The sequence below is a fragment of the Rattus norvegicus genome, chromosome 6 (assembly GCF_036323735.1).
Source record: "Rattus norvegicus strain BN/NHsdMcwi chromosome 6, GRCr8, whole genome shotgun sequence".
Classification (NCBI taxonomy): Eukaryota; Metazoa; Chordata; class Mammalia; order Rodentia; family Muridae; genus Rattus; species Rattus norvegicus.
Window position 1 is genome coordinate 33,343,519 of NC_086024.1, and position 22,890 is coordinate 33,366,408.

Sequence of the window (22,890 nt, forward strand, 5' to 3'; positions counted from 1 at the left end):
TTGTTTAGTACTCGTTACTCAATTTAGAAGTCATTTCCTCCGAGATTACTCATCTAATAACGTTCTAGTTTCTCAAGGCAGAGTGAGGTATGCATCTGCTTTTCACTCCACAGCACTTACATGGAATTCTAAGTTTTGGTACATTTTTCGGTTTCAATCCCTTTTCTTATACATTTAATGACTGGGCAAAAACACTGACTTGAACTAGAGGTGCTGATGGTGACTCTGGTGGTGTCAAGAGGTGAAAGGCCGGGAGATGGCCTGGTTGATAACAGGCTGGCTGCATAAGCCTGGGACCTGAGCTTGAATCCCCAGCACCCGCATAAAAGCTAAGTACTGTGCGTACATGTACACACACTTATATGCCTCCCCACGCCCAGTCAAACACAAAAGGAGACCAGCACTTGGGAAGCAGGTGGATCTCTGCAAGTTCAAGGCTAGCAGGCTACACATGAGATCCTGCCTCAAAAAAAAAAAAAAAAAAAAAAAGACAATGTCAAAAGAGCTAATAACAGCACTCCCTCCTAGGGAATGCTGTAAACATTAACTTACAAGTATAGGAAATAGAAACCTGGACTGAGAAAGTAACATTGAAACTTGTCTGAAAGCTAGTGGAGAAAACAGCAGAACACCTGAGACTAAACCTGAGCGAAAACGCAAGTGGTGATTTCCCATTATGTGTGCAGTGAGTTGTTGAGAATGATCTTGGGTATTACAAACCTTGTTTTTGGGAGAGCTTAACAAGTAAGGCCCTGTTTGCCCCAATATGTGTTTGTGGGTGTGGTTGTAGGTTTTTCTCGTCTTTTTTGTGGTAATTTTTGTTGTTCATTTTTATTTTATTCTGTTTGCTTTTAGAAAGGGTCTTATTGTGTTGCTCAGGTTTTCAAACTCCTGGGTACAAGTGAGTTCCCCAAGTCCCACCCCTCTTGACACCTTCCTAGTAGCTGGGATCACAGGCACACACTGCTCCAGGCAACTGACCCCGTATGCTTTCCATATTGAGTCTTACAGAGCAGGTCTTCTGACTTAGACCTTTTATTAACACAGTGAAGAACCTGGAGAGTCCTGACGTTACCTTGCTAAGACTCTGAAGGGAGTCTGGTGAACTAGCAGCCTTTGTCAAAAGCCCCAGAGAAAATCCCTGTGCTCCAGTCAGTGTCCTAGGTCAGGGCTTTTGCATAGACCTCACCTCTTTTTCACCAGCCTTGATGAAGCTTCTGATTTCTGTTTTGCTATCTGGGGTAAGAGACATCATTCTACTCTTAACTTACTAGTTTAAATTTGAGCTATACCAATGGCTGGCCTTGAAAGAGGGTAAGTACTATTATCTGTAGTAACAATGTAGCTTATATCATTTGATAGAAATACTTTTCCAAGTTTTTAAACTTCTTAAATTTGACTTTGCTTCTTAGTAGGTAACTTAATTTTTTTTTTTTTTTTGATTTTCATTTTTGGTTTTTTGAGACAGGCCTTGCGGTATAGACCAGGCTAACCTTGATTTTTCCAGGATCCTCCTGCTCCTGCCTCTTAAATGCTTGGATTACAGGCTTGCACCACACATAGCACCTGACCAATATTCTTTTCTTTATGAAATTAACCAATTGCTGAAACTTAGTAAGATAAAAATATATTCCAAGTCCATCTCCCAGTGGCACTCATTTTTAGAGTTCACTCCATGGGCATGTGTGCATGCCTGTATGTATGTGCTTGTATGTCTGCTCAGCAGTTGAAAATGAGAACACAGATTTTGTTGTTTAAGATTTAGGCTGTTAGCTTTGTAACAGTCTCATTAAGCCTGCATTTTCTTTTCTTTAAAAAGTAGAGATTTGCTGGGAATGGTGGTACATACCTTTAATCCCATACTCAGGAAGCAGAGGCAGGCAGATCTTTATAGGTTCATGGCCAGCCTGATCTACACAGCAAATTCCTGGATAGGCAGACAGTCAAGGCTAAATAGAAAAACTTGTATCCCATCCCCACCCCAAGACATTGTTTCTCTGTGTGTAACCTTGGCTATCCTCGAACTCTGTATACCAGGCTGGTCTTGAACTCACAGAGATCCATTTGCCTCTGCCTCCCTGGCTAAAAGGTAGATATTTTATATATTATTTATGCTTAGGGCTATAAAGACAAAGAGGTAACATATAGTTAATATCACAGTCATAGTCAGTGTTATCCTTGGATGAGTTTAGTGAGGGTCTGCTGCTCTGAACTGCTTAGAATGAGGGAGCAGACTGGAGCAATTGCATATCCTCTTTTATGAAATAATTATAATTTAATTTAAATTTTTGTTTTTAACATTTATAAGCGACTTATGAAACTGTTTAGGGAACTCTCCTTTAAAATGTAATTAAAAAAATCAAAACAAGCCCTAAAAGTTTATTTATCTTAGGTTAGTTTCAAGGTTGGTGAGTGTATGTGAGCCTGAAATGGTGATAACATGGTAACCATGGTAACATGTAAAGACGTGTAGCATAGGGTTTGGCACCTTCATCATAGTCCCAAAATTAATTTTAGTTAAGTACAAAGTAATGTGTTTCATCATGAGATCTTCATGCACGTCATTGTATAGCTTGTCTTTGTTTCCTCCCACTGTCCTCTTCTATACCCTCCTCCCTCCCTCTAGCTGATTCCCTTTCTTCCCCCACTTAGTTCCCTCTTCTGCTTTTCTATTGCCTGTGTGCCTTCCCTGTTTCCAGAAGTGAGTTTTTGCTACCGCATGTAGTATTAAATTATTTAAAACCCTGGCCCGGGTTTTCTCCTCCACCTGTGGTTATTGAGTTCCCTTATATTTTCCATAAGCCTTAATTAGCAAGATAATCCTCCATAGCCATGCTCAGTGGCTGGTGTCTCAGATGATCTAGACTCTGTCAAGCTGACAACTTATGTAACTTGCTGGGACAGAAATAAAGGAAAGGATCTCATTTTGTTCCCTTTAATGCCCAAATAGTCTTTTATTACATGTGTAGACTACATTTGCTTATCCATTTTTTGATTGACATTTAGGGTGTTTGTACCTTCTTGGCTACTGTGAATAGAGGTACTATAAGAAGTTATGTATAAGTTTTTGTGTTTGTTTCATTTCTTTTAAGCTCATCCTCAGAGTTGAAGGCTGATTTGTATGACAGCCTATGTTTAACCTTTTAAGGAGCTTCCACATTGTTTTCTAAAGCAATGGAAATGAACTCCCACAAGTGTTGTATGAAGGAAGGTTCTACTTTAGCAGAGTATATTTTGTACTGCTGGTGAGCCACAGAATCATAGTGAAAATTATTGGGTTATATATTGGTCTCCATTATGGTCCAAGATACCAAGTCATGAGCCTTTTCCTGATGGATAATCAACCAAATATGCAATTCATCTTGATCGTTCTCAGGGCTACTCTTCTTCCACCCCCTCCCAAGTATCTTTGATATTTGTGTATTACTACTTATTAAGGATCTAGTTTACCAAGGATTATTGAAACTCAGAGTTCATAAACTAAAATTATTTAGGTTTTACTGAAGACTAATTTCTTAAAAGAATCTCATATGTACAATGTTTGCCAGCACTGAAAAATTCCTACCATGCATGCCCACATGTGGATAGACACTGCATCATTGGCATTGCCTGAGTTGGCTGTGTTCCCACTACCCTTGGACTAATATAATTAAAGAATGATGTGTACTGGAATGTGAAGAAGATCAAAAATATAAAAGGTCTTACACATTTTATACTGATTATCTACTGAAGTTATCATTGTTGAGATGAATTAAAATATTAACACCAGTTTCTGATGTTTCTTTTAAGAAAAGAATAGTAAAATGAAAAGATATTTAAACCTTTTTCTATAAGCTAATACAAGATGAACATATGAAAGATGTACAGTTTAGGGCACAGGGGAGCAGACCTATAATCTTAGCTCTCAGGAGGAATATCATAAACCAAAGCAAACTTTTTCTTAAGGTGCCTTTGTCAGTATTTTATCACAACCACAGTAAAATAAACTGTGACAAAGGTCTTCAGGTTATCCCATTGTCTGCTTAATACATTTTCATGTTTTAGATTAGGAGCACACAATAGTATCTTCTGTGTCCACCTTAGTTTTGAGACAGGCTCTCCCATTGAACCTGGAGACTGTGGTTTCAGATACCTGGGATGCATTTCCTTCTCTCCAGCCCTGCCCCAGCACTGGGGGGAGTTACAGGCTACACTGCCATGCCTGGTGAGTGCGTGGGTGCTGGATGTTTAAACTCCGGCCCTCATGCTTGTGCAGCAAGCATTTCACCCACTGAGTTTTCTCCTCAGCCCGATGCGGCATGCTCTTGTCATTACATTTGTTAGGTGAGAAAGTTTAGTTAAGAGACACGAGTTTGAGATTCCAAATGTCTTTCTGCGTTAAACCAGCTTAGGGGTTTGTATTTAAGCCCCATCTTACTGGAATTACACCATTAGGCTACAGTGAGAAGCTATAGATGAAGTCCAACGAAGGTATTGGTGATACGTATTAAAATTGCAATGTCCATACACTCTAAACCACTTGCCATGTGTACTGTGTATCTTTGGAAAAACACATAAGTGTACACATTTTTATTTAATGCGTATATTAAGAATGCTTATTGTTGGGGCTGGAGAGGTAAGTTCAGCATTTAAGTGCACACCACTCTTCCAGAGGTGTTTGTTTTGCTTCTAGCACCCATGTCAGGCAGCTCACAATCACTTCTCACTCTGGCTTTAGGGGGATCGATGCCTCTGATCTCCAAGGGCATCTACATCATGTGCACATATAGGTACAGACACATACACATAATTAAAAATAAAAGTGAAAAAAGTGTTCATTGTGGTGGTAAAAAGTTGGTAGCATGAAAAAACAGGGTGCAAAGCAGTGAAGTGTGATCCTTTAAGTCCCCCTCGCCCCCCCCCCCCCCCCCGCAAGGGTTTGAGACATGGTCAAGTTACACACACAAGCTAGTCTTGAACTCACTCTGTATTCCAGACTGTCTTTAAATTCTAGTTAGGATATTAGTTGTGGGCCACTACGCCCAGCTTGCCTGCTTGCTTGTTTTTTCTTTTTTTTTTTTCTTTTTTTTTTTGGAGCTGGGGACCGAACCCAGGGCCTTGCGCTTGCTAGGCAAGCGCTCTACCACTGAGCTAAATCCCCAACCCCTTGTTTTTTTGTTTTTATCTAAAGAAAAATTTAAAAAAATTTATTTTTTGGTAAAACTAGTTTCCTACTATATAAACAAGAAAATATCTGGAAAAATATGGTCAAACTTATTAATGGTTGTTCTCTTGATAATAGGCTTTCATTTTAAATCTCTGTGTGAGGAGATGTATGGTTTTTTTTTTTTTAAATGGGTCACTTTTTTTTTTTTTTTTTGGTTCTTTTTTTTTTTTTCCTTCGGAGCTGGGGACCGAACCCAGGGCCTTGCGCTTCCTAGGTAAGCGCTCTACCACTGAGCTAAATCCCCAGCCCTGAGATGTATGGTTTTTAAGCTTATTTAAAAACAGTGTTTACATTTGTCTCACTGGGGCTTTGGTTCCCTCTGTTACTGTCAGGGGTGAATAAGTCGTCACTGATTTCCCAGTCTGCAGGCATCGTCTGTGTTGCTTACTGTCCTTTATGCTATCTTCCCCATGTCCCTTCACTTAACAAATGCCTGACACCTAGGGCCAGGGCTGCTTTGAATGTATTCATGTTTGCCTGATTCTTGAAACTTATTTGTGTGTGACCTCCTTTCTCTCTCTCTCTCAGAGAAGAAGTTTGCACTTAGGCTCCAGAGAGGCCAAGAAATTAGTCTTCAACCCTCCTCTTTGAAGAGAGGGAGCGAATAAAAGAGTGGCAGAAGTCTGTTTTTTCTCTGATCCTGTTTTCCTGCCTGTGAATTTCCAGTCTTGTGAATATCTGTATTTATCTCTGTTGCCATATCTGAACTGTATGAGCCAAAAAACGTCTGTCCCATGGTGTAACTTTATGCCCAGGAGCTATCTAATTCCACTCTCATAGATAATGTCTCTTTTCACTCCCTTCGGAGATTTTTTTTTTCTAGAAAAGTAGTTTTGTTTCCCTGTCTAAATGTAAATACAGTAATCTTCCTTCCCTTTCTTCAAGACTCATGCCTCTTCTCCCACCAGCTCGTTTTCCTTTAGCAACATATTTCTTTTGATCGATGTTTTGTTTTTTAAATAGGATCTCTTTTGTCCTCAAAACCCACAGAGGTCCTCCTGCCTCTGCCTCCTGAATGGTGGGATTAAAAGGCATGCGTCACTGCACCCAGCAACCACAGTTTCTTGAGTCACAAACATTACTTCCCCTTTCTACATAATACACATCAGCTTGGTTCTTGAGCTGTGCTTGCATCGCACCTGAACTTGACTGGTAACCTAGCCTTTATTTGTGTATCATTTGACAGTGGTATTCCTCCTTGGTACTCTTTTTCTCTTTGCTTTTGAAACTCACTATGGGTCTACTATATAGACCGGCTGGCCCCTAATTCACAGTGATCCATCTCTGCCTTCTGAGTGCTGGGATTAAAGGCATGTGCGAACATGCTTGTATTCTTTTGTTTCTGATACATTATTTTCCTGACAGGATTGCAAGTATACCCAGTCTCCAACAGAGTCTCAAACAGAGCTCCTTCTGTAGGTTGATGCCATTATGCAGGTGAAGGCAAGGCCTGTCATTGGACAAGAAGGATGGATGGGAGAAAAGTTTTAGAGAGGCAGAAGAGGCCGGAGCGAGGTGGGAGGCAGCTGAGAGAATGTGGTGGTGGATGTTAAGATTCCTCTCTGCACAAATTACAGGTTGTTATGACTATTCTTTTTTCCCTCCATATTTATTAAATTGGGTATTTCTTATTTACATTTCAATTGTTATTCCCTTTCCCAGTTTCCAGGCCAACATCCCCCTAACCCCTCCCCCTCCCCTTCTATATGGGTGTTCCCCTCCCCATCCTGCCCCCATTACCTCCTTCCCCCCAACAATCCGAATACGGCAAATACATAGGCGAATGCCAGCAGCAAACCACTGAACTGAGAATGGGACCCCCCGTTGAAGGATTCAGAAAAAGGACTGAAAGAGCTGAATGGGCTTTAGACCCTATAAACAACAATGCCAACCAACCAGAGCTTCCAGGGACTAAGCCACTACCCAAAGACTATACATGGACTGACCCTGGGCTCCAACTGCATATGTAGCAATGAATAGCCTAGTAAGGGCACCAGTGGAAGGGGAAGCCCTTGGTCCTGCCAAGACTGAAGGGAACCATTCTGTGACTTCTATTTCCTGATTACTCTCACCAATATGTCTTTTAAAGATGTCAAGTGAGCTGTGCTCACAATTGGAAGTTTGTTGTTGTTTTAAGTTGTCTCCCAGCTCCACATCTGTTTTTCCTAGAGCTTCTATCTTGGCTAAAGTCACTGCTCCAGGTGGTATCTTACTCACTTAGAGGCTAAGTTTAAAGCAGTGGTTCTCAACCTCTGCGTTGCAACCCTTTTGGCAAACCTCTGTCTCCAAAAATATTTATATATGATTCATAACAACAGCAAAGTTAGAGTTGTGAAGTATGGGGTCACCACACATAAAGAGCTGTATTAAAGGGTCGCAGCATTAGGAAGGCTGAGAACCACTGCTCTAAAGGGTCATGAGTTCTAGTCCTACCTGAGTTACATATCAAAACCTTGCCTCAAAAACTGAAACCACCTGGACAGGCAAGTTGGCTTAGTGGGTAAGGAACGTACTTCGAATCCTGACAGCCCGCGTTTGTTCCCCTGGACCCACATCGTGGAAGAAAGAACTGACTCCACTTGTCTGCACTGTGTATGCACCCATGTCCACATACAAACATGTGCACAAGCTAAATGATAATGAAATATAATCCTTCAGGAACTGGACTGTTGTCCTCACCAGGCCTTTAGTCAAATTTATTTAAACTATTTAGCTATTATGATCCAAAGTAAAGCTGAAAAATCCAAGCTTTCTTCTGTACTCAAAACTTAGAAAGCCTTGGAGTTGAGGAAGAGATAAATAAACTTTTATCTCTAAAAGTATACCTAAAAGAAGAGAATCCCTAACAAGTTATAGAAGACCCATGCTGCAGGGGACAATATGGTTGATATCCCTATTTCTGATGCTGGAGGATTTCAGTCAAAGCCTTTATTTGTGTATCATTTGACAATGGTACTCCTTGCTACTCTTTACCTTTGCCTGTTCTCCTTACACTATAGACTCTCTATACTCTATATACTCTATAGAGTCTCTTATAGACTTAATCTTCAAAAATTCTATTTTATTTTTTTATTTAAAAAAACATTATTACAGATTTATTTTTAATTACATTTTCTATTTACATTTTAAATGTTATCCCATTTCCCAGTTTCCCCTCCAGAAACCCACTATCTCCCCCTGCTTCTCTGAGGGTGCTCCCTCACTTACCCACCCACTCCCTCCCACCTCCCCACCCTGACATTTGCCTACACTGGGGCATCAAGCCTTGACAGGACCAAGGGCCTCTCCCCCCACTGATGCCCAACAAGGCCATCCTCTGCTACATATGTGGATGGAGCCACAGGCCCATCCCCGTGTTCTCTTGGGATGGTGGCTTAGTCCCTGGGAGCTCGAGGAGGGTGGGGGAGCATTGCAGGGGGCATCTGGTTGGTTAATACTGTGTTCTTATGGGGTTGCAAACCCCTTCAGCTATTTCAGTCCTTTCTCTAATTCCTCCATTGAGGGCCCTGTTCTCAGTTCAGCAGTTGGCTGTGAGCATCTGCCTCTGTATTTGTAAGGCTCTGGCAGACCCTCTCAGCAGATATATCAGGCTCCTGTCAGCAAGCACTTCTTGTCATCCGCAATATTGTCAGGGTTTGGTGACTGTATATGGGATGCATTCCTATGTGAGGCAGTCTCTGGATGGCCTTTCAGTTTCTGCTCCTAGTGTGTATGCATGCATGTACATGTGTATTATAATGTTTGCATGTGTGTGGGTGTGGGTGCATGGCACACTTATCGATGTCAGATGACACTGTTTTGAGAGTTGATTGTCTTCCATGATGCATCCTGGGAATTGAGCATACATGTCTTCTGGCTTACATGGCAAATGCTTCCCCCCTCTAAGACCCCTCTCCAGTCTGATAAGTCAAGGTGACATTGCCTCCTCTGCTTCCCCCACCCCTTTTTTTTCTTTTTTCTTTTTTTTGGAGGTGGGGACCGAACCCAGGGCCTTGCACTTGCTAGGCAAGCGCTCTACCACTGAGCTAAATCCCCAACCACCTCTGCTTCCCTTTGTTTCTTTTTTGTTGTTGTTACTGTTCATTTGTTTCTATGTGAGCCATATTATTTATTTATCAAATTAACTTGCTCAGCATATATTTAAAAATATTTTCTATGAGACATTTGGTTTAAGAATTAGGAGTACCAAACTAAATGAACTGTACCCAAGTCATGTGGCCCAGGCAAACAAGGGTAATGTGAAATAGAAGTACAATGTGATAAAGATTATTGTGATTGAGGAATATTATAGACATACGTAAGGGATAGTAGCCAATGCCAGGGAGGTAGAGTTCTTTTAAAGAAAAGATGCCATTTGAATTGGGAATTAAAGGGTGAGTAGCCTCATGATGACTGTGACAGAGACAATAATACTTCTTTGTGAAAACAGTAAGGCAGAGAAAAAAGTGTCCCGGTTTTAAGAAAGGTTGCTGTGCACACCCATCAAGGAGAAGTGATAGGTAAAGTAGGTTGGAGTGAATTTTGAGAGTGCATTTTATCCAAGAACTTCAGACTGACTGTAAGTACTTGGGAAGTTTAAACAGGAGTGGCACACTAGTGAGGTTGGGGGAGAAAAGGAAATCTGGGTGGAAACATTTTAGGGGAGGAAAACTAGAAGGTTCTGCTAATGCACATAATGACTTGCTGCTGACACAGTCTCTAGTGATGATCCTGGATATCTGTTAAAGTTCCCAGTGATTGGCCAGTTTGGGGAACTATTTGATAAACAGAGGTGTGTGATTTCTAGGTCCATTTTTTGCTTTTTTTAGTTTACCTATCTTGAAAATTGTGACCTTTGGACTAAATTGCTATAATTTTTCTATAATTGTGTGCTTCTCCACAAACAAAGCCCTCAAACTTTACTGAACCACTTTTAATTTTAAATGGCTGTAATTTTTCCTGGGTCTTAAAGACCCATTTATAGAAGAGTCTCTGACTGTAAGTCTGGCAGTTCTACTTTTCTCTCTCTTCGGGTCATATATTCCAATCCCAAATTCATATTTGGTGATGTTTCCAGATTACATTTAGAATAAATTCAACCAAGTGAGTCTTTGCCTTTACCTGTGCCCACCAGTAGGGTTTCTTCAAAGGTAGCTTGCCAGTTTTCCACAGGAGTAATTAATAGTTCACATCATGACTGCAAACTGCCCATCATTATACATTATCCTCTTCACACATAGAACACAGTGTTTGTAGGACACCCAGGAACCATGTAACAGGAGGTACTGGTACCTGCCCTTCCCTTCAGAGTTTTATGCCAGGAGGCCGTAAACAGCCAGCATCCTAATTTATTTGATGCATCCTTGGGTGTTGTGCAGCTGGGCAGGCTTTTCTTCTCCACTAAATGTATCAACATTAAGGTCACCCACTGCTTTTATGAACATATGATCTTTCATCATTACATTCACCTAGGAGAGGAAAAGGTCCAGAAAGGCAAAGAGAAGTTCGCAGGCAGGCTTTCGAGTGAGAGAGGCTTGGGATCTCCTCACTGTCCCATGACACTGAATATGGGCAAGTTATTTAAGCTCTCCACTTCCTCCTTGTGAGATGAGTATGATATCTGCCCTGTGAGGATTTTGCAGAGTTATCACAGGGTAGCTAGACATCTGAAGCTCTGTGTGCAGAACTGGAATATTGGAATCTTAATGAATATTGATTGAACATGAGACATGGTAAGTGATTAATAGAAGTGTATTGAATTAATACAAAAAATTAAGCAAATGTTAGCAATTATTTAAAAATGTTAAACAGACTTATGTGATCTGTAATATTTTTCAAAATTTCAGTTATAATAATTTCTTATGCAACACTGGTGATTGAGCTAAGGCCTTGAACATTCTCAGCAAGTACTTCATCCCTGAGCGCCATCTCCAGTCCCAATTATTAGCTTTTCTCTCCAAGTCTGCTGGTAAACTAGGAAAACATAAGCATGGTGCAATTAGTGATTTTTAAATGGGACAGAAAGTTAATGTAACTAACACAGATGGAGTGGAAAGCTGTAAGAGCCTACTGAGTCTAGCAAATTGTGTGACATAATCAGATGCTACCAGAATCCACCAAATGCTAGATGTATCAGTGCTGCAGCATGGTGCTTGCATGCATGGGTAGGTAAATTCTACATAGTACTCTCAGCTTAGCCCAGGAGGCTTGCCCTCACTGTCCATTGTATTAATTGGTTATTTCCTAATTTTATTTCAGGATTATAACTGTGATCATTGAGTGTCTACCACCTGTTATTTTGTTATCCTCACAGAATACATGATACCCAGCCAAAAGGTCTAGACAGATGGTTTGTAAGTTAGACCTTAACTGATTAAAGGCTTTCTGTTCTGGTCTTTCTGTTATCTCAGTCATCATTGACATTATTGCTTTAGAGATTACATAGTATGATATATATGTATATATATATATATTTCTTAGACAAGCTTTCCCCCATGTTTAAAAATTGTCCATGACAGGTAGCTAGGAATGTAGGTAAGTAGATAGGTTGCTTTCGGGCATACATCTTATTTTTCTTTTGTATTGCTATGATCATTTACGTGGAGGAAGTAGAATGTGTTTGTAGAACTGTTCTGTGTTTAAAGAAATTATTGTTGTAAGTAGTTGATGAGACTTCCTTTGTGTTAACTTTCTATCTGGTTATATCACTATTTTTCCAGCTCACATTCTACAATTCTGAGAGCCATTTTTTTGTTTTCTTTTATTGCATAGTCACTCATTTCAAGAGGATCAGTGAGTTCTGCTTCTTTTGAACCCTTCAGCTGCCTCTGTTCTAGAGCTGGGGCCAGGTTTTGTTTGCAGCTTGCCCTGCTTGGTCTCCTTGCTTTTGTCTTTTCTTCATAATTGGTTGTCTATCTTAAATGAAATGTATGTTCCTCTCTCTAAAATCCTTTAAACCACTAGTCCGCTATGGTTAAATTCAAGATTTTTAGACTTATAACTTACTCATCTTACCCAACACCATACCTTCTATAAGAGTTCAAATCATCCTACCAGAGTTTGGGCATTAATTTTCTGTCATCAACTCCAGTACTCAAGGCTTATCTTTTTAAGAAAGGAACAAAGAACACCTACATGTTGATAGTAAATGTTTCCCTACCCAGAAAGAGTAAAAGCACCAGAGGTACCAGGTTTTTAGCCTGCTGCCATAAAGCTTATTGTCAGCTAAGGAAGAGCATGCATTTTGACAGTGGTAGTATTATAGAGTAAAATTACCACTGCCACCGTAAGCCTTTGTGAGGTTCACCGTTCCACTGGCTATCCTGGTTTTTCTGGTTTTGTAGATGGATGTTTTTTACGACTAACCATTTTAATCAGTGGTCCTTTTGCTTATCATAGGATGTGGCTAACATGTAATAGATTTCTTATCTGCTCTGTGAGAGGAAAGGCCCCTCTCGTTTTCTTGTAAATAAGTTAATTAGATTTATGTACCATTTTTTTTCATTTTTTGTTACTGAAAATCACTAAATAAATACAAAATGTAAACATTTTTCTAAATTGTTAGAGGACTGAATCTTTGGTAGCACAGGATGCTAGCATGCTGAATTCACTAATGTAATGGTACCTTGTAAGAATACTTTTTTAGGGGTTGGGGATTTGGCTTAGTGGTAGAGTGCTTGCCTAGCAAGCGCAAGGCCCTGGGTTCGATCCCCAGCTCCAAAAAAAAAAAAAAAAAAAAAGAAAAGAAAAGAAAAGAAAAGAAAAGAATACTTTTTTAAACAGCTAGTCAGCCAGCCCCCGCCACCACCACCGGTGCTAGCTAGGTTCAAGAGAACCTTTCCTGACTGCTTTGTTTAAAATGACCTATTCAAATATTTTTTCCGAGATTTCTAAAACTATTAATAAATAAATGATAGAGGAGATACTGAGTGGTCTTTTTAACTTCCTGACTAATCCTATCTTTTTTTTTTTTTTTTTTTTTTGGTTCTTTTTTTCGGAGCTGGGGACCGAACCCAGGGCCTTGCGCTTCCTAGGTAAGCGCTCTACCACTGAGCTAAATCCCCAGCCCCGACTAATCCTATCTTTAAGACTCGGGGAACAAATTTTGAATTTTGCACTTGTATACAGTTAAATAATGCATGGGAAGGGGTCAAAATAATACTTTACTTTCTCTGAATGTTTGCAAAAAGCACTCATTTATGGGATACAGACTATATGTCAGGTGGTGTATTGTGTTTCATGATACTGACTGGAAGTATTGTAGACAGGGAACCTAAGACTTGAAAAAAGGGAAATAACTTTTCTGTAGTCACAGTTAGGAATAGAACCAGCCAGTCTGTGATCTTACTAGTGCACTTATTTAATAATTATGCTGTGTTTGATAATTACTTTTAAACTCTGTGTGTCTCTGTGCTTTGCTCTATACTCTACTCTTTTAAGACTACTTTTTAAACCTATAGAGCTTGCTTAAAAGGTGGTATGACATTTATTTTGGATATATTTATTGCTGGGAACCAAGAAATGTTATGGATTTTCCTATTTTTTATATACTTACTTTATGCAGTTGATTTACTTAAATCAGTTCTTGCCTAGTCATGACAGTGTTCTCGCTCCTGAATTTATTTCTACAGAAATGTTGGTTAATGCCAAGGGTTTCTTCATTCCGCATTTGCTGTTACATACACGGTTTCTCTTAAATGGCCTTGCACTGAAGGCAGCACTGTTGCCAGCAGAGTCCCCTCCTCATCCCCAACTACAAATTCTGCTTGTCCAGCAGCAGCAGCAGCAGCAGCTCTGTGCTGTTTTTCTTTGTTGGATGTGTATGCTAAAGAGGACAGACAGCCCTACAGTTTAGTGCATGCGCTAAACCGCGATCTGCCTTTGTTGTATTAATGGCACCGTGTTCTCATGTTGCAGATGGCTGAGAGCTGCAAGAAGTCAGGACCATGATGGCTCAGTTTCCCACAGCTATGAATGGTGAGTAACTTTGTGCATGGTAGGGTGGGCTTTTGTTGTGGTGGTAAGCCTATCGTTGTTTGAAATATTTGTAAATAAATTTGACGTTTTAAATATAAAACTTGAAGTATTCTGATGAAAAACACAGCACTTTAGAGCATTACACGAATCTTCTCACTACTATTATGCAGTGAAGTCCACATTCTGTTGAAGTATTTTGGTAGTACCTGGTACATGTGCTTCCCAGTAAAGAGGTGAGAATAACTTCTATTCTGCTTCACATACGACACTGAAGGACAAATGTCGAGTGCCCTTAGATGAATAGTAAGGGTGGCTTTAGTCGCACAGGTGATTGCAAGTAGGTGAGGTCAACAAGATTCATTTAGTAATATAAATGTAAGATTAAATTTCTCTTTATGAATATTTATATCATTTAATGTTTATAATGTCTAATTATTTAACCTGGAAACCTGTGTATGATCTCAGCGAGCCATATGGTAGAAGGAGAGAAGTGACTCCTACCAGTCGTCTTCTGGCTTGTGCTTCTCCTAGTAAATAAATAAATGTAATTTAAGACTTTGTAAGATTAAAATGAATATTGTTTTCATTGTGGAAATGGTATAGAATTCTAGGGATTTATGCTACAGACACTTTTTAAATTAAATATGTAAGTTTAAGATTAAGACAGCAATGCTCTTTCCAGGTTTCCGGATTTCTGTGCCCCATGAAAAAGTTTTCACTAAGCTCAGTTTACTTACAAACTTCACCATGCATATTAATGAGCTGTACAAGCATGCATGTAGTATGTGTGACCTCCTGTCTTTCATGCCATGGGTACTTATGTCTGTTGAGCTCATTGCATTACATGGAGAAAGGATTTGAAACAAACAACATGCTCAGTGACAAGCATGCTTATGTGCGTGAGGTACAAATTATTAATTAGATCGTGGTAAAGATACTCATCTTTTTAAAAATCTTCTGAAAATTGATAGCAGAGAGACTATTATCTTTGTACTTAGCCTATTAAAAATGTTAAGTAATGTGTAATTTATGTCCAATTCAGCATTTAAAGTCACATCCATGTATAACATAAAACTTCAAAAGCAGTTTCTGCACCTCTAGTAAATCATGTGCCAAGTTGTTGGTGCCTAAGAGCTACCTGTAGCAACTTGGATGCAGTAGTGTGTGTTAATGCTGTGAACTTCCGTCTAACTTTGCCATGTATATTTTATCATTCTGAGGCTAACTACAGACTTTGTAAGCTACTGTCGTTCTCAGGGTGACTGCTGTCTAACACAGATAGCCACATCGTCTATCTCAGTTTCAATTTTAACTAATAAAAATTATGTAAATCATACTGCTGTGTTTCGTGTTCTTAAAACCATTGTGTAGCTGAGGCTGCTTTATTGGACAGTGCAGATAGAAAACATTATATCATGTCACATGCTTCTAGTAAACAAGATTCTTTTACTTGTCTTTGGTACTTTACTTTGGTTTTTTTCTTTTAACAAGACTAGAGCGGTTGTCAGTGCCTCATGTTTTCACAACTGTAGCTCTGGTCCTAATCTTTTGGACTGCAGAACTGTCCTTCCCAAAGCTGCCTTGATCACACTGCTTTGCATTCTGCTTCTCAAAGCCTGGGTACATTTAAAGATTGAGAGAACATGATAGACAAGGAGTGCATCTTTCGAGTGCTAGGCAAGGGGTTATTCAGATAAGTGTTGCTACTGGCTGATATTGCAATGTGATATAGCTTGTTTCAGCCTCAAAATTATGGGGTGCTGAGGACTAAGGAAGAGTTCTGAAACCCATCGTTATGACTTAATCTTTAATCTAGTAAAGAGAGAAAGTGATAAAGAATAAAAAAAAAACCAAAACCAAAAACAAAAAACGAAACAAAGCAAATCAAGAACCGTGGCTTTAAGAATGACACCTCCCTCTGATTTTTTTGGAGCTTCATTACCGTTTTAGAGTTTTGGAGCTCAGTAGTGCTGCAGCCATACGGTTAGGAAACTGCTGAGCTAGATGTTTGCGTGTGCAGGTACAGCATTGTACTGTACTTAAACCCAGGTTTTATAAGTGCAGTTCCTACAACTTAGGCTACAGGTCTGTTTAGAACAGTATAACTCTTGTAGTTTAGAGATTTAAATTAGTGTTAGACCAGTATTTATTATTTATCTTAAATGTTATTTGTTTAAATCTTTTAAATATCATTTTAAATGAGAGACAAGTATCAATGTAGACTATTCCCAATATTTAGTTTTTATTGTATATAAATATAGCATGTTTGGATTATTTATATTTAGAATTGTAATATTGATATGGTATCTAGCTGTGTTCTTTATGTGTATTTGAATATTTATAGATATGTATGTATAGCTACACATGTGGAAACAGGGATGATTGATATTACTGACTAGTTGATTCTCTGAGAACTTTCCTTCTTCACTGGTTCTGTGAGTGTGCTTAAACAGAGCCAGTAGCAAGAAGAGAATGAGGAACAGAGATTCTGCTGAAAATCCATTCTCGCTTTAGTGATGAGTTGGGAGGAAATGTGTAGTGAGAAATTTGGTTTCTTTAAAATGCAGAAGTAGGAAGTACGTTAACTTTAATCCCAGGAGTGGGGACATGGGGCTGCTTTGGACTGTCCACAGCAGCTGACTATGAATTGCCCCGTGCTCTAGCAGAGGTGTGATTTTTGCCAGGTGCAGATAGTTTCTGCGATTGTGTGACATTTGGAATCCTGGGAACTTCTCAGAGAATATATAAATGCTAGGGCCCTAGAGAAATGCTGGGTTTTGGTTGGTTGCTGTTGGTGGCAGATTATTAAGTAGTCATGTACAAAGAAGAAATTAGATATTCTCACAGCAAAGATCAAACTTGCCTCAACGAACTTGATGTCCTAATCAACAAGAAGTAGTCTAACGATAACATCACCCCCTTTCCTACCATTGACTTTACTCAAGGATCTCTTTCCTCTCTGTCCTTTCTTCTCTCCTTCCTAGTGTTAGGAGGTTGAAAAGGTGGAAGAAAAGGGGTGAAAGAAAGAAGAGGTAGGAAAAGACAGTTCCAGAAATGGGTAGAATTTGATTATTAGACAACGGAGAGGTCATTGTGTTTTAATGGAAGTATTGGACAGCAATCCCCCACCTTGTTATACTGTCTTTCCGTAAAGCTTACAAAACCAGACTAAGGGAGGGAAGTTTTTCTCCCCTTCAGGTGCAGAATACCAAATAGCACTCTAGAAAAATTCTTTTAGTGCTACATTATAAGTAGGAAGGCTAGAATTGTATCAGCTAATTAAAAATTGGCTTTGAATCACACATATTTCTGTTCTTTTCTATTTTAAAGTTATCTCATTTCCAGAAAATTCTTAGTATACTAATTAGATTTTAAAGTGGTCCTTTGTTTTGAAAGTTATTTGAACATATTTAAGTTATTTTGTGTCCTAACTAACTTACTGAGCATTTCTATTTACACATAATGTTAATAATAATAAAATGACTGTTGTTTGATTTTCTAGTTGGTGGAGTCTTAAATGTTAAGACTGTGAATGCCTTTAAAAGGGCTTCATGGATTCATGTTTGTTTCCCTTGCTTGTTTATTGAATGAGTGAATATGCAGGAGTCATGATCTCAACCCAGAGTCATGAAGAATTAAACAAATATTAACAGGCTGGTTGAGTTTGCTACTCTGAAGACAAGCATCCAAGAAGAGTTGAAAAGATAGCTGTATATAAAAGAGCACCATAACCAGGCATGATGGTGCACTTCTTTAGTCTCAGGCAGAGACATGTGAATCTCTGTTGAGTTTGACTCTGTTTATATAGGAAGTTCCAGGTCAACCAGGGCTACACAGTGAGACCATTTTTTGGTCCACTTTTTAATTTTTAATTAGTTTCTTAGGTTAGCAAAGTAGTGAGTTTTTAAATGGAATCTTCATGCATGTATGTCATTATCCTCTGTTTTGTCCTCCTCAAGCTATTATTTTATTGTAGGCGTATTGTTTATTCCATGTGGTCTCTGAGGAGCCCTTTGAGTTAGGTGGCATTCCTAGGCTACAGAGTTGACGTCTACAGTGCATGGAGCTTGAACATCTTGTCCACGTATGCTGGAGAGGAGGATATAGTTCAGGGAGTTCAGGTTACCCCAGTTCTAACCTCACTTTCCATGTGGTCCAAGTTTTATTTTGTTTTTCCTCATGCCAGGGACCACACCCATGGCTTTTGCTTGCTAAGCCACACAGCACCACTGAACTAATCCTCAACTGCCCAAGTTCTAATGTCAGCTCTGCCACTTACTGTATTATCTTAAGCCAGTTACTTTTCCACATTGCTTTTAGGTTCCTTCTCCATAGTAATCCCCTAATCTATCGTGTGGCCCTGGGGTTAATGAGACTGCACAGAAGTACCTGACATCATTGGGCTCACTGCTGTTTTTTATCACTTTTCCCAAAGTCATACATGGTAAATAAGTTCTAATCACACAGTTGTCCTGCTCATCACAGGACTTCTGACATATTTTTTTATGGAATTTCCAAATTAATTATCATTATACTTTGTTCTTAGTCATTCTTCTCCACACACTCGTCTCCACTGTGTACCTGGTTTATTTCTCTAATCTTAATAGATGAAAGGTAAAATAACTTGTGTTATTTTATTGTAGGTATGTTTGCATGGACAGTATGCTCAGTCTCTGATAATCAGCTGAGAAGACAAGGAAAGTTTTACAGCACATGTCTTTATAGCAGAAGTGGACGGTTTTGCTATTTTAGATCATTAGTTCTTCAATATATCTTTATTTTGAGCTCTAACTCTTAAAACTTTTTATAGTTTTTCTTTTTTAGTCACTTGGGATAAGGAAACTGTGTCACCAAATCAGTTTTAACATCTAAGATTAGAGCAGGGCCTTTACTCTTCAGTCATAAATGTCTCTTGAAAATTGCCTTTCTAGTACACTTTTTTACTCAGTGTGGACAGCAGATATATAAGAGCTTATGTGTCTAAATCCATATGGTTCCTTGTTGAGAGATGTTGAGTAAACCAAGAGAGTAGCCAGAAGTGCTCATACCCAAGGTGATTTATAAAGCTTTACAAGGACTCCTTCAGAGCTGCTAATGATGACTGTGAGCCAGGCAGCAAAGGAGTCTTGAGTGTTGTGTTCCCTGCAATCCTGATCTATGTAGTAGGGCACTCCCCCTTCCTTCTTTTATTGATTTAGACATCTATTCAGCAATCATTTTTAAATGTTTGTTCTTTCTGGGTACTCAACTGGTTCCTGGAATAAAAGCGTATGTGCATAGAGCCCCTGTTGCCACGGCTCATAGTCTGGTAGGGCAGAGGGGCATGAAACAGCATCTTCTTGGTGCTCTGCAGAAGTATGACCTTTATCTTGAGACTCTAGAAGAGGATCCAGTTGTTGTCACTTAGAGATACAGGGTCCTTCTTATGGAAGTGACATCTGCCCTGACCTTGAGAGAATCTGAAATGGAGGGTTAGGATTATAGCTTGATGGTAGACATCTTACCTAGTACAGAGAGGCCTTATCAGTCCCCAGTGGTGAAGGAAGAAGAAAAATGACCTTTGCAGCAAATTCAGACTGGTTATTTCCTGCTACCTTCTGTATTCACATGGCACCTTAGCTGATAGCAGCCTCCGGTTCACTTGGAGCATCTTGCATGTCCCAACCTCTCGGACCTCAGCTTTTGCGTGAGAGAAGTGCTCTTCTGCCACCGTGGCACATGGCAGATGCTGAAGCTTCCAGCCTGCTTAGGTCTTAACCTTTGCTCTTGTCTCCCTTCTGATGTTTCAAACTTAGAATTAATTCCACAGCTTATGCCACACTTTTGCTTACGGTTCTTCACCGTTAACACAGTAAATGGTGGTACTTTCTAGTATTTCTTTGAGAATGAGAATAATACTCTGATCTTCTCATTGCCTGACAGTTACTGTTCAATAGCTGTTAACCGACTGGGTGACTGGAAAACCTTAGGGTTGCTGTATATACTTGACAGAATTCTACCTTTTATGTCCTTTAGACATTAAATAGTCTCATCAAATGAGTGCTTAAGATTCATGTTTGCATGTAAAATTTTGTGTTCTTGTAGATGACACACTTTTTAGCAGACCCATGTATATCCTATAATATCTTGGCCTTTCTTATATGTTTTAGGAGGGCCAAATATGTGGGCTATCACATCTGAAGAACGTACTAAGCATGATAAACAGTTTGATAACCTCAAACCTTCAGGAGGTTATATAACAGGTTTGTATTTAATCTTTGTTATTTTATTTATTGTAAAGTATGTTCCTTTTTATATATCTTATAGTTAATTTTAATAACTGCTATCAAAATTGTATTAATAAAATTCATATCTATCAAAACTTTAGAGTTTAAAAATACTTTATTTTTCCTGAAACTGTCTTAAGTTGTTGATTGATTTTGTCAAAATAGAGCTTTTCTTGAATTCTAAATGGTGGTCAGGAATCTGTTTTATTACATGTTAATACTATTTCAAGTTATTTATTTATTATACCAGATATTTTTCCCAGAGATTTTTTTCCCCCAAAAAAATTTTTATATTTTTGATTTATTTAGGATTTGTTTGTTTGTTGTTTTGAGCGAGAGTCTTGCTGCAAATATAGCTCAGACTGGCCTCTAACTTGTTACATCCTCCTGCCTCAGCTTCTTGTAAGTGTTTAGATTACAGGCATGTGGCATCTCAAAGTCTGTTTCCATGGCACCATCTATCCTTTGAGCCTGTGTTAAGTATTAATTATTGGTGTTAACAACTTGTTTTGTAGAAAGACCACCAATACAAAAGAAGTGATTGGCTTGGGTGTGTCTTTCCTTTCTTTTTCAAGAAATGAAACTTCCCATTTGTGCCACTGTGTCCTAATGCATTTGTGTATGACAGTCGTCACAGAAACGACACCTATGCCACTTGTGGGCTTTGTAGTGTGGGTTTCACCTTCACAGCACCTCTGTGAGGCAGATGCTGTGTTCGTCTGTGTTCACACTGGGTAAAGCCTAGACTGAGATCTGAGGTGCGATTTGCCTAAGGTTATCTTGATGATTACTGATAGCTTCAGGTGACTTCAGAATCCACCTCCGTGTTTATTATAGTCTGATGTCCTTCATATTCCTGCTGTACCATGCCTGCTGTCAGAGCTTGACGACTGTCCTGACGAGCTAATAGTTATCGTCCATGGCTCCTAGAAGACCTGCGGTTCCTGAATCAGGACTTTATCTCTAGTAACACAGCTGTTGGTGTGCACATGGCCATATTCTGTTGGTTTCCTTTGTTCCCTGAGTCTGACCAGGATGGCAACAGAGTATCAGAAAGATACTCTGCATGCTGGGAGTGCTGCAGGAAAACACTGAGATCAGAAAAGCCGACATTCTGTTCCTTCATTGTTGCAGTGGGAGGCTTCAGTCTTTAAGCCCCATTCTGAAAACCCTAGCAGAGAGCAAGTGTTGTTGGTGTGTTCAGCAAGCACATACAAGCATGGGGAAACCATGGGGGTATTCCCTAGCCCTTGGTAGTTATAATTATACAACTTGTCCAGGGTGAAAAATCAAAGATGAATACACACTCTTTCTTCACTGATATATGCAGACTGTTAATGGTGACTGATTTCTCTAGAATGTAAATAACGTCATATATAAACTTTACTGATTAGAGTTAAGTCAGCATCATGTGGCAACTTATGCATCATGTGAATACTTGTAAGTATTGGAATGATTCTGTTTACTAATGTACCATTTTGCTTTTGTGTTTATTACTTTCAGGTGATCAAGCCCGTACTTTTTTCTTACAGTCAGGTCTGCCGGCCCCGGTTTTAGCTGAAATATGGTAAAATACTTTCTTTTATAAATGCACTTAAATTTCTAATTTCTAAATGCTGCTGTTGTTTTTTAAGGTAAAGTTTTTTTTTTTCCGTTTTTTCTTTATTAACTTGAGTATTTCTTATTTACATTTCAAATGTTATTCCCTTTCCCGGTTTCCGGGCCATCATCCCCCAAACCCCTCCCACTCCCCTTCTAGATGGGTGGTCCTCTCCCCATCCTCCCCCCAACAATCATTTTTTTTTTATTAATAAAAGGTAAAGTTTTTTTTGTTTTTTAAATTGTATGGTATTAATAGCAAATTATTTTCACTTGTACTCTGATGTTAAATAAGAACATTTTGTTAGCTTTTTGAGAAATAAATTATACTTAATAAATGATTGAAAATAATTTGAAGTGTTCTATAGAAAAAAATTCTAATTTAATTAGAATTCAAGACAGAAAGTAAAGGTTAACATTGAAAAATATTTCTGTATAACTTGACAAAAGCTTCAAATTCTTTCTATTGTTTTTTTGTGGTTGTATTGGTTTCTATCGTTTGTAAACCCCAAAGCGCCATCCCTATCCTTCCTCTTACTTAAACAATATTCTGAAGGGATAGCAGAGATGCTCAGTGGCTAAAAGACTGGCTACTCTTGCAGAGGACCTGGGTTCGGTTCCCAGCACCCACATGGCAGCTTATAACCATCTATAATATAACTGTAGTTAAAAGGTATCTGGCACCGTGTTCTGACCTCCTTGGGTACCAGGCATTCATGTACATAGACATACATACATGTAGACAAAACACTTATAAAACATTAAGCAGTAACCAACCTCTTTAAGTGTTCTAGAGTAGTATCTGGGGTTGTGTCTTTAAAATGTATTTACAATAAATAAGAACTTCTACATCATTCTTTTCCC

At 39.0% G+C, this 22,890-nt stretch overlaps 1 protein-coding gene across 12 annotated transcripts in view; it reads left to right on the forward strand.

Annotated features, from left to right (window-relative positions):
* Itsn2 (intersectin 2) overlaps nt 1–22,890 on the forward strand; it is a 110,733-nt gene that overhangs the window by 7,433 nt on the left and 80,410 nt on the right. For all 12 annotated transcript variants that reach the window (XM_039113103.2, XM_039113108.2, XM_063261879.1 and 9 more), the window contains exons 2-4: nt 14,102–14,161; nt 20,311–20,403; nt 21,931–21,994. In XM_039113103.2, coding sequence (XP_038969031.1) covers nt 14,131–14,161; nt 20,311–20,403; nt 21,931–21,994 — 188 coding nt within the window. In that variant the 5' untranslated portion in view covers nt 14,102–14,130. The remainder of the gene's footprint in view (nt 1–14,101; nt 14,162–20,310; nt 20,404–21,930; nt 21,995–22,890) is intronic.